This window comes from Cavia porcellus, unplaced genomic scaffold (assembly GCF_034190915.1).
Source record: "Cavia porcellus strain 051 isolate PalLab524CR breed Dunkin Hartley unplaced genomic scaffold, mCavPor4.1 scaffold_7, whole genome shotgun sequence".
In the NCBI taxonomy this organism is placed as follows: Eukaryota; Metazoa; Chordata; class Mammalia; order Rodentia; family Caviidae; genus Cavia; species Cavia porcellus.
This window is the reverse complement of record NW_026947490.1, coordinates 24595162-24608411: the sequence shown is the minus strand read 5'-3', so window position 1 is coordinate 24608411 and position 13250 is coordinate 24595162. Positions and strand designations below refer to the sequence as shown.

The 13250-nt window shown below is 41.4% G+C and overlaps 1 protein-coding gene across 2 annotated transcripts in view; it reads right to left on the bottom strand.

Moving 5' to 3' along the window:
• The window catches only part of Sae1 (SUMO1 activating enzyme subunit 1), a 62909-nt gene that overhangs the window by 35278 nt on the left and 14381 nt on the right, over positions 1-13250 (bottom strand). For both annotated transcript variants that reach the window (XM_063252965.1, XM_013146929.3), the window contains exons 3-6: positions 12497-12670; positions 9611-9753; positions 7951-8050; positions 842-947 (exon numbers count right to left, since the gene is read on the bottom strand). In XM_063252965.1, coding sequence (XP_063109035.1) covers positions 842-947; positions 7951-8050; positions 9611-9753; positions 12497-12670 — 523 coding nt within the window. The remainder of the gene's footprint in view (positions 1-841; positions 948-7950; positions 8051-9610; positions 9754-12496; positions 12671-13250) is intronic.

Here is a 13250-nt window from a genome sequence, read left to right as displayed (position 1 = left end):
AGGGAGTTAAGAGTGGTGTGGTAAGGGGCTGGGGATTTAGCTCAGCGGCATAAGCACCTGCCTTGCAAGCAGGCAGTCATGAGTTCGATCCCTGGTACCAATAAAAACAAAAAAGACAAAAAAAAAAAAAAAAAAGAGTGGTGTGGTGGCACACACCTATTGATCCCACTACTTGAGAGGCTAAAGTGGGAGAATCAGGGGATCAAGGCCACCTTGGTCTCAAAAATTAACTGATTAATTAATTAAAAAATATGGAGTGGGCCAGGCATGATAGTATACACTTAAAATTCTAGCACTCAAGAGGTTGAGGCAGGAGGATCACCTAGGCTAGCCTGAACTACATATACCTTGTGCTTATTATTCAATGTTTTCAATTATTTTATATAGTGCTTTAAAAAAAAAGTGCCAGACATAGGAAGACCATCGACAAGTCAATTAATACTTTGCTAATATCTCCCCAAGAATGAGCAAGGATGGACTCAAAAGCAGCGCACTAGTAGCAATGTGGAGGGGCCATCCCCAAACCCAATTACCTCTGTGGTTTTCTGTTTGGGAAGGGAGACTGACACTTGTTTTAAAGACAAGGAAGAACCGTAAAGAAAGAAAAGTGATGGTGAGAAGTTGCTGGGTATATGATCCTACTTCTCTAAGGCTTAACTGTAGAGGGCAGCTCACTTCAACAGAAAAAAGCAAGTCAACCAAAAGCAGAGTTCAGTGCTGGGCCCCATCCCCATTTATTTATTTTACCATTCTAGAAGGGCCAACTGAGAGCCAGTTGGAAAGGGAATGGGCTCGGAGCAAACAGCATCCATGCTGCCACGCAAAGCCTGGCCCGCCTCACCTTGCAGGAGAAAGTAATCTGAGGTTGTACGCTTCAGGGCAGCCTTTGCTTTCTCACTGCTCCAGTCCACTTCTAGTGCCTCTTTGACAGGGCAGAAAACCACCTTCTGTTGAGAAAAAACAGAAATGCTCAGGGATGAAATGTAATGACTTTAAGAAACAAAGCAACAGCTTTTTTCTTCTCAGAGAAATTCCATTATTTAAACTTTCCTGATCATTAAGAGAAGCCAAGGCCCATTCAATCAAAAAAATGCTTGCTGATCACTTACTGTGGGCCCCTCTGTGCATGGGGACCCTATGACAGACATGCACCCTGCACTGAGGCAGGAGAGCCCGCTCCCAGGGTCCACCACACTTCCTTAAACCTGTTTATGTGCACACCGCAGAAATACTTGGTACAGTGAGAAGCAACGTTATGCATTTAAAAATATTCAATAAAACACTCCTAATATTAAACAAAAAGAACTAAAAATTAAACGGTTCTCAGAAGAATGGTTTGATGATGAATGGTAACATTAAGAAAAACAGTAACCAGTATAGGATAAAAGCTGTGGAAAAGGCTATGGAAACAGAATAGCATTTGCAAAAGCCCTGGAGGGTAGTATAAGTCCAGCTAAAACTTATAATGATAAATCAAGTTATCTTCTTTGGTGCTGGAGATTGAACCCAGATTTGCATATGCTCTACAAATGAGTTTTATCCTTCTCAGTCCCAAATCAAATTATCCTAAAAAATGCAATAATACATTTTATTTTAAAATATAAACAATTTATTTTTTTAATTTTGTACAATAAATACATTATCACTTCCAAACATTAGGAAATAACCATACAAGAAAGATGACTACTATTCTTGCCTTATCATGAGCAGTTAAGTCCAAAATCATCTTCTGGGAAAAATACCATCACCCAGTCATTTGCTGGACAGTGCAAGGCAAAGCCAGAATGCCCCGGGTGGCTTGGTGCCTTGGCCAGAAGGGTTAGAGCACAGTAAGGCAAGAGAGCCATTCCTCTGACTGACTGCATACAAAGGCTGAAGTGACAAGTGCATGTACTGAGAATTTGGGAGGCCCGCTTGACTGCAAACAAGCTTGGAGAGGTGAATGAATTCTCTGGGAATTAAGTAATTATCATCACTGGGAGACAACAGTGTCTCATTTTTAATTTTATGGATATAGCAAGGCATGGTGGTGCACACCACTAACCCCAGCAGGAAGATTGCCATGAGTTTGAGGTCAGCCTATGCTACACAGCAAGCAAGATGCTATCTGGAAAAACAAAAAGAAAGACACATTCATGGATATAGAAAGAAAGAAAGCAAGTGTGTGTGTGCATCCACACATCTCAATACTAACTAGCTGTGCCGCTGACAACACCCCTAAAGCAATGATACCCTACTATCAACAAGCACATTTAACTTCCACATCCTGGTTTCTAATCACCATTCCCCATTCACAAAAGCATTTCTCCTTAGAGAAATGGTTGATTTCAAAGCAGTGGGGTTGAAGTGTGGAGGGGTGGAACCGGGTAGAGTGGGGTGGGGCAGGGTGGGGCAGGGCAGGGGAGGGCAGGGCAGGGCAGGGCAGGGCAAGTATAATAGGAGCCAAGAACACCTGTGTCACACTAGAAGGTAAGGACATGCTCCCAGAAGTGAAGGGGAAACAGTAGCCAACTAGAAGAAACTCCTACTGGTCAAATCTGACAGTTTGGCAAAAAAAAAAAAAAAAAAAGAAAAGAGCTGGGCGTGGTGGCACACACCTGTTATCCCAGCAGGAGACAGGAGGATTGTGGCAAGTTCAAGACCAGCCTGAACTGCATAACAAGAACCTGTCTCAAAAATACCTCCCCCAATGAAAATAAAATCATATGAATAAATAATATAAAACAACTCTTAAACAGAAATCCATTAGTCTACAGACCTAAAAAAGTTTGATGAGAAATGAGATATTAACATGCTCAAGTACCTCTCTATAAAGCACATGCTGTTCATGTCAGGCCAAGAGAAACTTCAAATTGGAAGTCTGGCAGACACCTTAAAACAATAACATTAACATTACTAGTAAGCCATGTGCCAGATCACAAGATGTAATGGGAAGAGTGCATTCCCAGATACTCTAGCTACAGATGTGTAACTGGCATCTAATCACAAGAAAACATCAGTTAGCCTATGATCCCAGCACTTGGGACACTGAGACAGGGGAACTGCTGCAAGTTTGAGGCCAGCCTGTTCTGCACAATAAAACCCTGCCTGAAAAAAACGAAACAAAATGAAAAACAACAACAAAAAAGAAAATATCATATAAACCTAAAGGGGAATTTTACAAAGTAACTGGCTTATAATTTCTAAAGATGTCATGATAATCCAAATGTAAGCACAACCCTTAACTGGATCCTGGCACCATGCAAGAGCTTACTGGAGTAACTGGTAAAACTGAGTAAGATCTGGTGGTTAGAAAGCAGTGATATACAAATCTGAATTCTCTCGTAATGGCTGGTTTGTGTTTATAAAGAACACCCTCTTGAGAAAACAGATTAAAATACTTGGGGGTGTTAGGTGTTGGTACTTTACCTTCAAATGACTCAGACAAAACAATTATTAGTATTACACACAGCTACTTCCAAAAGCTTAAGAATGTCAGGCATGGTGGCAAACGTATGTAATCTCAGCACTCAGGAGGCTGAGGCAGGACAACTGCCACAAGTTTGAGACCACCCTGGGCTAGTTTGTTCAAGGGCAATGTGAACCACATAGAGAGACCCATCTCAAAAAATAAATACACAAATAAAAATCCAACAGATCCTGATAACATGGACAATCCACAAAACCACCAAAAGCAGCAATATGGGAGAGTGTCTGTGGCCTTTTATTCTAAAAGTTCTCCAGATTGACTCCAATCCTCACATTTTTATTCCATCATCTTCATAAAATTTCAGGTTACCCTACTAAACTTCTCAGGGAATTCACTTGGTAAATCAAATCACGAGGACAGCCAGTGTTCTTGGCCTGGGCCATTCCTTCCGTCACCAGGCTGGAGCTGAGAGGTCCCCAGGCTAAAATATGGAACCTATTCCATCCTTCTGTACAAAGGTTCGCAGGTTCACAGAAAACGCATTTTCAGGATGAGTCAGTGGGAAGGATGCATTGGGCAGGAGTTAGGGTGCGCTCGAGGGACCTGCGGCTGCCCTTCTCCTTGCTGCCTTGTCCTTGCTTCTCCTCCCTACACCTCACTTCCTCCACAGATGTGGCCGGGCAGGTCAGGAAGCTTCTCCATCAGGTGTGCATTGGAATAGCAGGACCAGTCGTGCTTCCCTGTACCCCACACTAGGCTTTGCACACACACACTAGGTATTTTAGAACTCACAGAGCTGGCTGTTTCAGAGTAAGGAAAGCCAGAGTGACTCTGCCTCTGTTATTTTATTTAATCTTCACCTCTGGGGAATTTCTGACTAAGTCTGTTGACTGGCAAATTTGCACCTCTCATGCCAACTCAAATAGTTCCTCTGGGAAACCTTTTTTGGATACTTCTTCACTACCACTTCATTGCTCTCTCCCCTTCTCTCTCTCTCTCTAGTAGTACTGGGAGCACTGAACTAGAGCCCTCACACTGAGGTACATACCCACCCCCTCTTCAATCTATTTTACTTTATTTTTGTAATTTTGACACAATATCTTTCTAAATTGCCAAAACTACCCAGGCTGGGCTCAAATATAATTGTCCTGCCTCAGCCTACAAGAGTGCTGGGATTACATGGCTGTATTTCATTGCTCTCTCCTTTTATCTGCTGAATACCAGGTAGGGTCTGTACCAGGCTTCTGACAATTCAATTCTGATTAAATCTGTCTCATGACCTCTCCTGGGTACTAAAGGAAGCAAACAAACTAGGGCCACACATTTTCCTACTGCCTTATTTATCATGATGGTACATGTGCTAGAAAAGCCCAGTATCTTCCTAGATGGTGTGAAAACCACAACTTCTGTTTTTCCTCTTTGTTTTTTAAAGTTTCTAATTTAGGAGCACAAAGTGTACCTTGAAGCAAAAGTGGCTTTACAACATTCAGCTTAACCTAGGAAGGGGGGAGGGGAAGGGAACTCTAACCAGAAACCTTTCACAGGAAACAGGAAGTGGTTTCTATCCCACACCAATTCTGTACTCATTGCACAATCCAACTAGTTGTTCTGTACAATTTAAGCAAAAGGGTTGATACTCAATCCAGAGTTTTTGAGCTCAAACATAACTTCAAAATCATAGGGCCACCTCTGCCAAAATGGAGAAGGCACATTATTGTAAGGTGACAAAGCCATGGCCAAAACTCAGTGTAGCCAGGCCCTTCTAGAGAGCTCTGGGTAAGACCACACAAAGACAAGGTTTGGAATCCCAGGGATTGTCATCAGGAATGTATTGAATGCCTCACAACCTTGCGGGCTCAGGGTTGGAATCCAGGCTTGAATTGTACAAGTGTAACAGCTGACTAACAATGTCAGCTGGGGAATATTTTGATACCTTCAAGTTCGGTCCCATGTAGGAAGAGGCTACACAAAAAGCTCTGACTGTAGGGCCTTGAGGAATGGTACACCAAGGCCCAGCCCGAGTGACTGCTTGAGCTGCCACATTCTCCTCTTACTGAGATAAAGTGGCTCCCAAAAGGTTTCCAGATCCATCCCAGTGGGCACCATTAGAATTGACTCCAGGGAAACTTCCAGCTGTGAATGGCTAACAAAGCTTGGCAGCTTACTCTGTATTTGAATGTAAAAGAGTGCTTCACTGGGAGAAGGCCCTTAAGCCATAAAACCCTGCACACCAAGGCCAAGTGTCACACTTGTAAGAGGGTGTGATTTATAAATTGACAGCACCCACAAAGCTGCTTTTGTACTCCTCCAGTTGTTAACAATTTACCCCCCTCCCCGTCAAACTATTCAGATAAAGCTTGACTGCTTGACTGAGCCTCCAAAATTTAAAAAAAGGAAAGGATGAAGAAAGAAAGAAAGAAAGAAAGAAAGAAAGAAAGAAAGAAAGAAAACACCAATGTTCAACTCTGGTAATTATGGTCCTATGAATAGACACTAAAATTAGGGCTTAATAATTCCTCTGTATCACACTCACAGCATCAAGCTCTTCCAATACAAACACACGAAGCAAAAGAAAATCTCCAGTGTTGCCTTGTTGGAGCCTGTAAGAGTTCCACTTCTGTGGTTTCTGCAAGTCTCTTTTGTGGTTTCTGCACTCCTTAGAAAGCCCCCTTTAGAGCAAATTTAACTTGAAATTATGACCTGATGGGTTTTTTCTCAACATTTAAATCTTTTAAAGCAAAAAAGTAAATATGGGCTTGTTTATGTCTTCCCTCTCAGTTCAACAAAACCAATTCAGATCACTTCAAGTTGTTTTCCCTTAGTGCATGATTCCAGTCTGAGAATCCAATACTTGCTACAGAAACCAATTGACTTCTAATTTCTTTTCCACTCCTTTCCTTAAATTTAGTTAATTCACCAGTTCCAAACAGACGCTAAGCTAACATTAATCACATTACAAAGCATACAACTAAATTACACATGGTGGCAGAGACCTGTAATCTTACTAAGGAGGCTGAGGCAGGAGGATCAGAAGTTTGAGGTCAGCTTGCATAATTTAGTGAGATCTGTTTAATACAAAAGATTACAGACATTGCTCAGTTGTAGTGATGCTTGGTTTAAACCTCACTACTAACAAAGGCAGGTGGGTTTGCCTATAATTCTAAGAACATAAATTTAAAACAATTTGGTAGGAGTCTACTGTCCAAAATTCTAAAAAACATAAGAGGACTGGTAGAGTGTTTGCTAGATGTTCAAAGCTGTGGGTTTAATTTGTGGACTGCCACTCACTCAGCCATACTCTCTTTCTTTCTGTATTTTTTTTTTTTTTTTGGTACCAGGTATCAAACTCACAATTTTGTGCTTGCCAGGCAGGCACCTGTGCCACTGAGCTAAATCCCTAGGCCTTTCTTTTCATATTTTATGTAAACAAATTTTTTTTTAAAAGACAGGTTCTTGCCATGTAGTCCAGAATGGCCCTGAACTCATGGCAATCCTCTTGTCTCAATCTCTCAAGTGCTGGGGTTACAGGCGTGCGCCACCATGCCTGACTATAATAAGTATTATCAAATGTTTTTTGGTAAAACAAATCAGGGGCTGGGGATTTAGCTCAGCGGCTTAAGCGCCTGTCTGGCAAGTGCAAGGTCATGAGTTCGATCCTAGGGACCACACACACACAAAAAAGGTAAAACAAATGAGCCAGGGCATGGTGGCACATGCCTATGATCAAGCTATTCAGAGGCTGAGTCAGGATGCTCACAAGTTTGAGGCCAGTTCAGAAAACTTAGTGAGACCCTAGTGAGAATAAAAATTTAAAAAGGACCAGTGGTAGACTTTCCCCTGAGTTCGGTGTGGGAGTGGAGGTGTTTAAACTGCCTCCTGCACAGTTAGCACTTATCAAATTGTCTATCTGAAAAAATTATTTGTACAGAAATAATGGTTTAGGGGCTGGGGATTTAGCTCAGCGCCATAAGCGCCTGCCTTGCAAGCAGGCAGTCATGAGTTCGATCCCTGGTACCGATAAAAATGAAAAATAGACAAAAAAAAAAAAAAAAAAAGAAATAATGGTTTCGGGGAGCTGGGGATTTAGCTCAGTGGCACAAGCATATGCCTGGCAAGTGTGAGCTCCATACTGCTCCATGCACCACATGTCAAAACTGGTAGCCTTTACACCTAAATCAGCCACTCAGGCACGCTTTCTTTGGCTTCCACAGTGGTGACCAAATAGCATTCAAAGCAATTTCAGTAGCAGTTAAAAAACTGGGGACAGTGCATATAAAAGTTGGCACTTCCCAACTCTCTTGAAAATTTACATCTGGAATGTGGACCTTCTTTTCCCCAGTGCAACAGCTGATTGGTGCTCAACTACAGCCACCTATGATGGGTAGGGTAAGCATGGGCGCCTCTCAAGACTGCCCCACTAGATTTGCTTTTTCTCATTTGCAATTGCAAAGGCTCAGTCCCTAAAAAGCCCCAAGGTTTCTGAGCTTGGCTCCTGTTCCCCACCCTCTCCCCATCCCCCCCTGTCAAGGCAAGTACAGTACCTTTTTGACCATTGTAGTCTCAGATGAATCAAGTTTTGCTCTCTTGGTGTCAGGTCCATCTTCTACTCCTTGGCTAACTTTGGCAACTTTGGTTTTCTCCCTAGAGAATTAAGTTCTATTATTATGAACTGTGTCATGATTGTAAAAAATAAGTATTACCAGAAGAATAGGATGGCATGTTGTGCAAAGCACAAAACCTTTGAAGTCAAACAGATCTGGGTTCAAATCCCAACCCTATCACAAACTACCTGATACATCAGTGACCCACTCTGTGGACACAGCAGTTCCTAACACCATTAATACAGAAGTGCAATAAATAAATTACTTGGCACACTGCCCTACACATTGTAAGTGCTCAATAAATGAAAGCAATTACTTTAGACCATTCTACCAGAATCCTAAAATAAATATCCAGCCAGGTGTGGTGGTGCACACATGTAAACCCAGCACTCAAGGGGCTGAAGCAGGAGGAGCACTGAGAGTTCGAGGCCAGCCTGGGCTACACAATAACTTCAAGGGCAGCCTGAACCATACAGCAAGGCCCTATTTCAAAAAAATGAAACTGGGGCCAGGTATACAGCTCAGCAGCACAAGCACCTGCCTGGCAAGCATGAAGTTATGAGTTCGATCCCTGGTACCAAAACAAAACAAAACAAAATTCCCCAAAACCAAATTCAACCTTAATTCCTTTCTTTTGCTGTGGCAAGCCTATGTTAAAATGACCTGGCCTGCTTTTCATTACTATAACTTTATTTGTAATATGCCCAAAAATTTAGATAACTCCACATCCACACAATGTTATCATTAGGAGATATCCTAAACATATTTCTCCTTCCTTTGCTTTCAATTGGCCAGAGAAACTTTGGCTACTTCCTTAAGAGGCTGAACAGGAGAACAGTTTTCAGGGCTCTTTTTACCTCTCATTAGCAAGATGGGGTGGGGCAAGTGTGTATCAGAAATTACAACCACAATAGCCAGACGTGGTGACTCATGCTTGTAATCCCAGCACTCGGGAGGCTGAGGCAGGAGGATCCTTGCAAGTTTGAGACCAGCCTAGGCTACAAAGTGAGTTCAAGGCCAGCCTGAACTGCATAGAAACCCTGTCTCAAAAAATAAAAATAAAAATAAAAAAAGAAATTACAACAACCAACTCACATACTTTTACAATACTTTACAATCTGCAATGTCTCATGCAGAAGCTACAAATTCAAAACACTACAGATCCTATCATGTGAGAATTACCAGTCGGCAACCTCAATGTTTGAAACAAGGAATAAGGTCTTCATTCCACCAGAGTAGCCTAGCCACAGAAACTTTTCCAAGGTAGAATTCTGCTGAATGAACCTCCAGGGCGATCTACCTAACCATCCCTCAAACTGAAAGCACGCCTTTACCACGCAGAAGATGTAGGTTTGACACCCAAAGTCCAGAATGATCAAACATCCACGTGGTGTACTCCACTTGTGGGACTACTGCATTTGTTTTAGGACTACTGTCATTTTGGAGGGCAGGAGCTGATCTTCTACAATTTTGAACCCACGATCAATCATAGTAAATTGTCAATTTTATAGTAAAATACTTTCCTTAGATGCTTTAATTCCTACCAATAGATAAGACTACATTTAAAAATATTCCATTCTCCTTTCCATGCCAAACTTACTCTACAAACTCATGCTCTCCAAGATTGGCAAATGTGTAGCCATGGTAGCCAAAAACATCTCCAGTGAAGAATTTGATGCTGTTTTTGTGACAGATCTGGTCAACTTTAACTATGACATCCCTGGAGCAGCATGTCAGGCACACCTGCAGAAGGAAGAAATTGGCTGGGTGTGAGTTTTGCAAACTGTGAATCACTGCACTACTGTCTAAATAAACCTTAATGAACAGTCAGTCTCTGGGCACATTAAAAGCCAGTTTCAACTGGTACAACAGGTTCTTTGGGTGCTCTGGGTAGAAGATGAAAGAGAAGGTACAGGTTTCAGTGTGTAGAAAATGTAAATTATGTGTTAGTCATCTTCTGCAGCCAAAAGAAATGTTTAGCTAGAAAAATAAAATCCAATAAATGAATGCTTCCCCTAATCCATAAACATATACAAACTACACAGTTGTCATCAAATAGACAGTAATAATTCAGCAAGCTATTTCTAAACTAGTAACTAGATCTATTAACATTCAAAGAATCTATGGTGAAAAACAAAACATTTTTTTAAACTGATCCAAAGATCATATTTCAATAGGAGAGCATTCCTCTTCTCTTGATTAGTATGTTAAAAAGACAAAGCCTGTTGAGATTATTTTCTCAGGGTCGGGGATTTAGCTCAGTGGCGTAAGTGCCTGCCTGACAAGCGCAAGGTCCTGAATTCAATTCCTGGTACTGCAAAAAAAAAAAAAAAAAAAAAAAAAAAAAAAGAAAGAAAGAAAGAGATTATTTTCTCACAGATTTTGGTGTAAAACTTTATCTGAATTAAAGGACAAAAGGAAAGGTTATAGGCCAAGTGACCTTGTATTTTGACTTAAAAGACAAACACTGATTCACTCAGTGGAGTTATGAGTATGCACCCTCTATGTTGTCTTCCAATAGCATGCCATGCTGGAAATAGCCAAGTTCTACTGCACAAAATATCATCTTTTAAGAAGCTCTGTGATTGCCATTAAAAGATAACTTTGAGGTTAGGGGTATAGCTCAATGGTACAGCAGTGGCTTAGCATAATTGAGGAACTGGGTTCAATTCCCAGCACTGAGGGAGAAAAGGGAGGAAGGAAAACAGTTACCTAGCTTCTAAACTGCACATGCTTTTGCCTGAACATAAGGCCATTTGATACAGCCTCTTTGTCTAGCAGACTGAGTACTAAAATAACACAGGAAGAAAAAGAAAAACACTTAATGTACCTCTTTGGTGTTTCAAAGGATGCAAACACCCAAGGAAAATGCACACCTAAAAGGTAAGAGAGCCACAGGGAACACTCATGAACTCCAGAGTCAAAAGTGATCACGGAGGGGCTGGGAATTTAGCTCAGTGGCATAAGCACCTGCCTTGCAAGCAGGCAGTCGTGAGTTCGATCCCTGGTACCAATAAAAAGGAAAAAGACCAAAAAAAAAAGCGATCCTGGAACACCTGTGTGGACCAGCTAAACAAGCCCCAGGGAGAAGTCATCCTTGCCCCATGCATGGGCATTATCTGGCCATATTCATCTGTTCTTATAAGCCATGTCTCTAAATCTACAAGTTGAAGGGACATTTCAAATAAACAAAGTGCGATTACCATGGATAAGGAAATGAAGAGAAGACTTAAGATGCAAATGGTTGAGTTTGAGCCCCTATACCAAAAAAAAGATTCAAATGAAAAGTACAACAGTACTTGAAGTTATAAAATAGAAGGGACTTGGGGCTGGGGATTTAGCTCAGGGGCATAAGCATCTGCCTAGCCAGTGCGAGGTCATGAGTTCAATCCCTGGTACCACAAAAAAAAAAAAAGAAAGGACTGGTTAAAAGGTCAAATACACAGATGATCCATCATTCCAAGCCCACGTTGGACAGATGGGTATACTATAAAATACAACAGTGAGATGCTGGGCATGGTGACAAATGCCTATAATCCCACTGCTTGGGAGGCTGAGGCAAGAGGATTGCCACAAGTGTGTGACCCTTCTAGTCTACATAGTGAATTCAGGACCAATCTGAACTACATAGTAAGACTGTCTCCAAAATAAAACAAAAACAAAAAACTGTGAAAAACAAAATAGCCAACCCAAAGTCCAACTTAGTATGTAACAGGCCTTTCACTTAAAAATAAGTACCACCTTTGTGACCCTCCACTGCTACCCTGGCCTTCCCAGGATAGAGGGGACTGTGTTTGAAAGATCAGACACTGATACAGAAGTTAACTCATCCTTTCACCCCCGCACAGAACTGTCAGGGAAAGTAAATGAGCTGCCTGTGCCTCACTGGACTTATGACTAAGGTGATACTGCCTTGTTATCCAAGGCAAATGAGACAGCCACAGGTCAAGGTAAAGTATGCTCTTCCTAAGACAAAACAGGAGCTGTAGTCGGATACAGTATTTCTACCACAAAAGTGTCTCTGCCACTGAAATTAACAACTTGTTATTTTTCTAGGAGAAAACATTTGTAATACTATACATCAAAGCTATGTGCAAAGATTCTGGAAAGTCCAAACAACCAGGCTGAAATGTGTTTGGGGTGACATACTCCCAGAAGCCAGCAGACAGTGTGTCACAACCACAGCAGGCCCTATAGACACAATCTATCTACCAGTATATTCATGTGGTATACTCAGCTAGAACAGAACAGCTTTAAAATGTACTTGAGAGGGGTCTGGGGATTTAGCTCAGCGGCATAATGCAAGCAGGCAGTTGTGAGTTCGATCCCTGGTACCGATAAAAATGAAGAAGACCAAAAAAAAAAAAAAAAAAAAAAAATGTACTTGAGAAAACGTTGAGAATTTAAAATTTGAAGGCTCTGGTACACCTACAACTAGTGCTTTAATTTGCTTAACACCCCTAGCAATCTTCATTAAGAAACTTACAGCATCAAACTGAGTGAAAAATGACTCAGGCTTCTTCTCTATATCCTCAGTGTCCACCTTCACATCCACCATGGGGTTGAGATTCTGGGCTCTCTCCAAAGAGGCTTCAGCTCTGTTTCGGCCAATGGACCCAGTGCGAATCAGGAACTGAGCTCCAGGATCATCTGGAGATACCTAGGAAGGAATAATTTTTTCTTTATTCTTTTTTTTCTGGTACTAGGAATCGAAATCATCATCTCATGCTTGCCAGGCAGGCACTTGTGTGCTGAGCTATAATGCCCAGCCCTGGAAAATAACTTTGAAGACAACGAACTTCCTATTTTAAAGGATACCTAAAATTGTATTACTACCATCAAATTGTATTACTGTTCCTATGGTGACTTGCCTAATATAGACTCTCTTCAAAGATTTAAAGCAGTTCATTGAACTTTTTCAAACTGATCACTGATAAAGAGCGCCCCCTTGTGTTTATAAAGGAAATTCATTCTAAATGAAAGTCTCTTCTTGCATTAAAATTTGCTTGTGTTTCTAGCTACTAACAAATGACTGATTACCAGTGATGAGAATACAGATTTTGCAGGGTGCAGTGACACACATCTATAATCCTAACAACTCAGGAGGCTGAGGCAGATAGATCACGAGAGTTCAAGGCCAGCCTGGGCTACACAGTGAATTAAAGTAAGCCTGAACTGCATAGCAAAATTCTTTTTTTTTTGTGGTACCAGGAATTGAAATGAACTCTCAGCCTGATGCT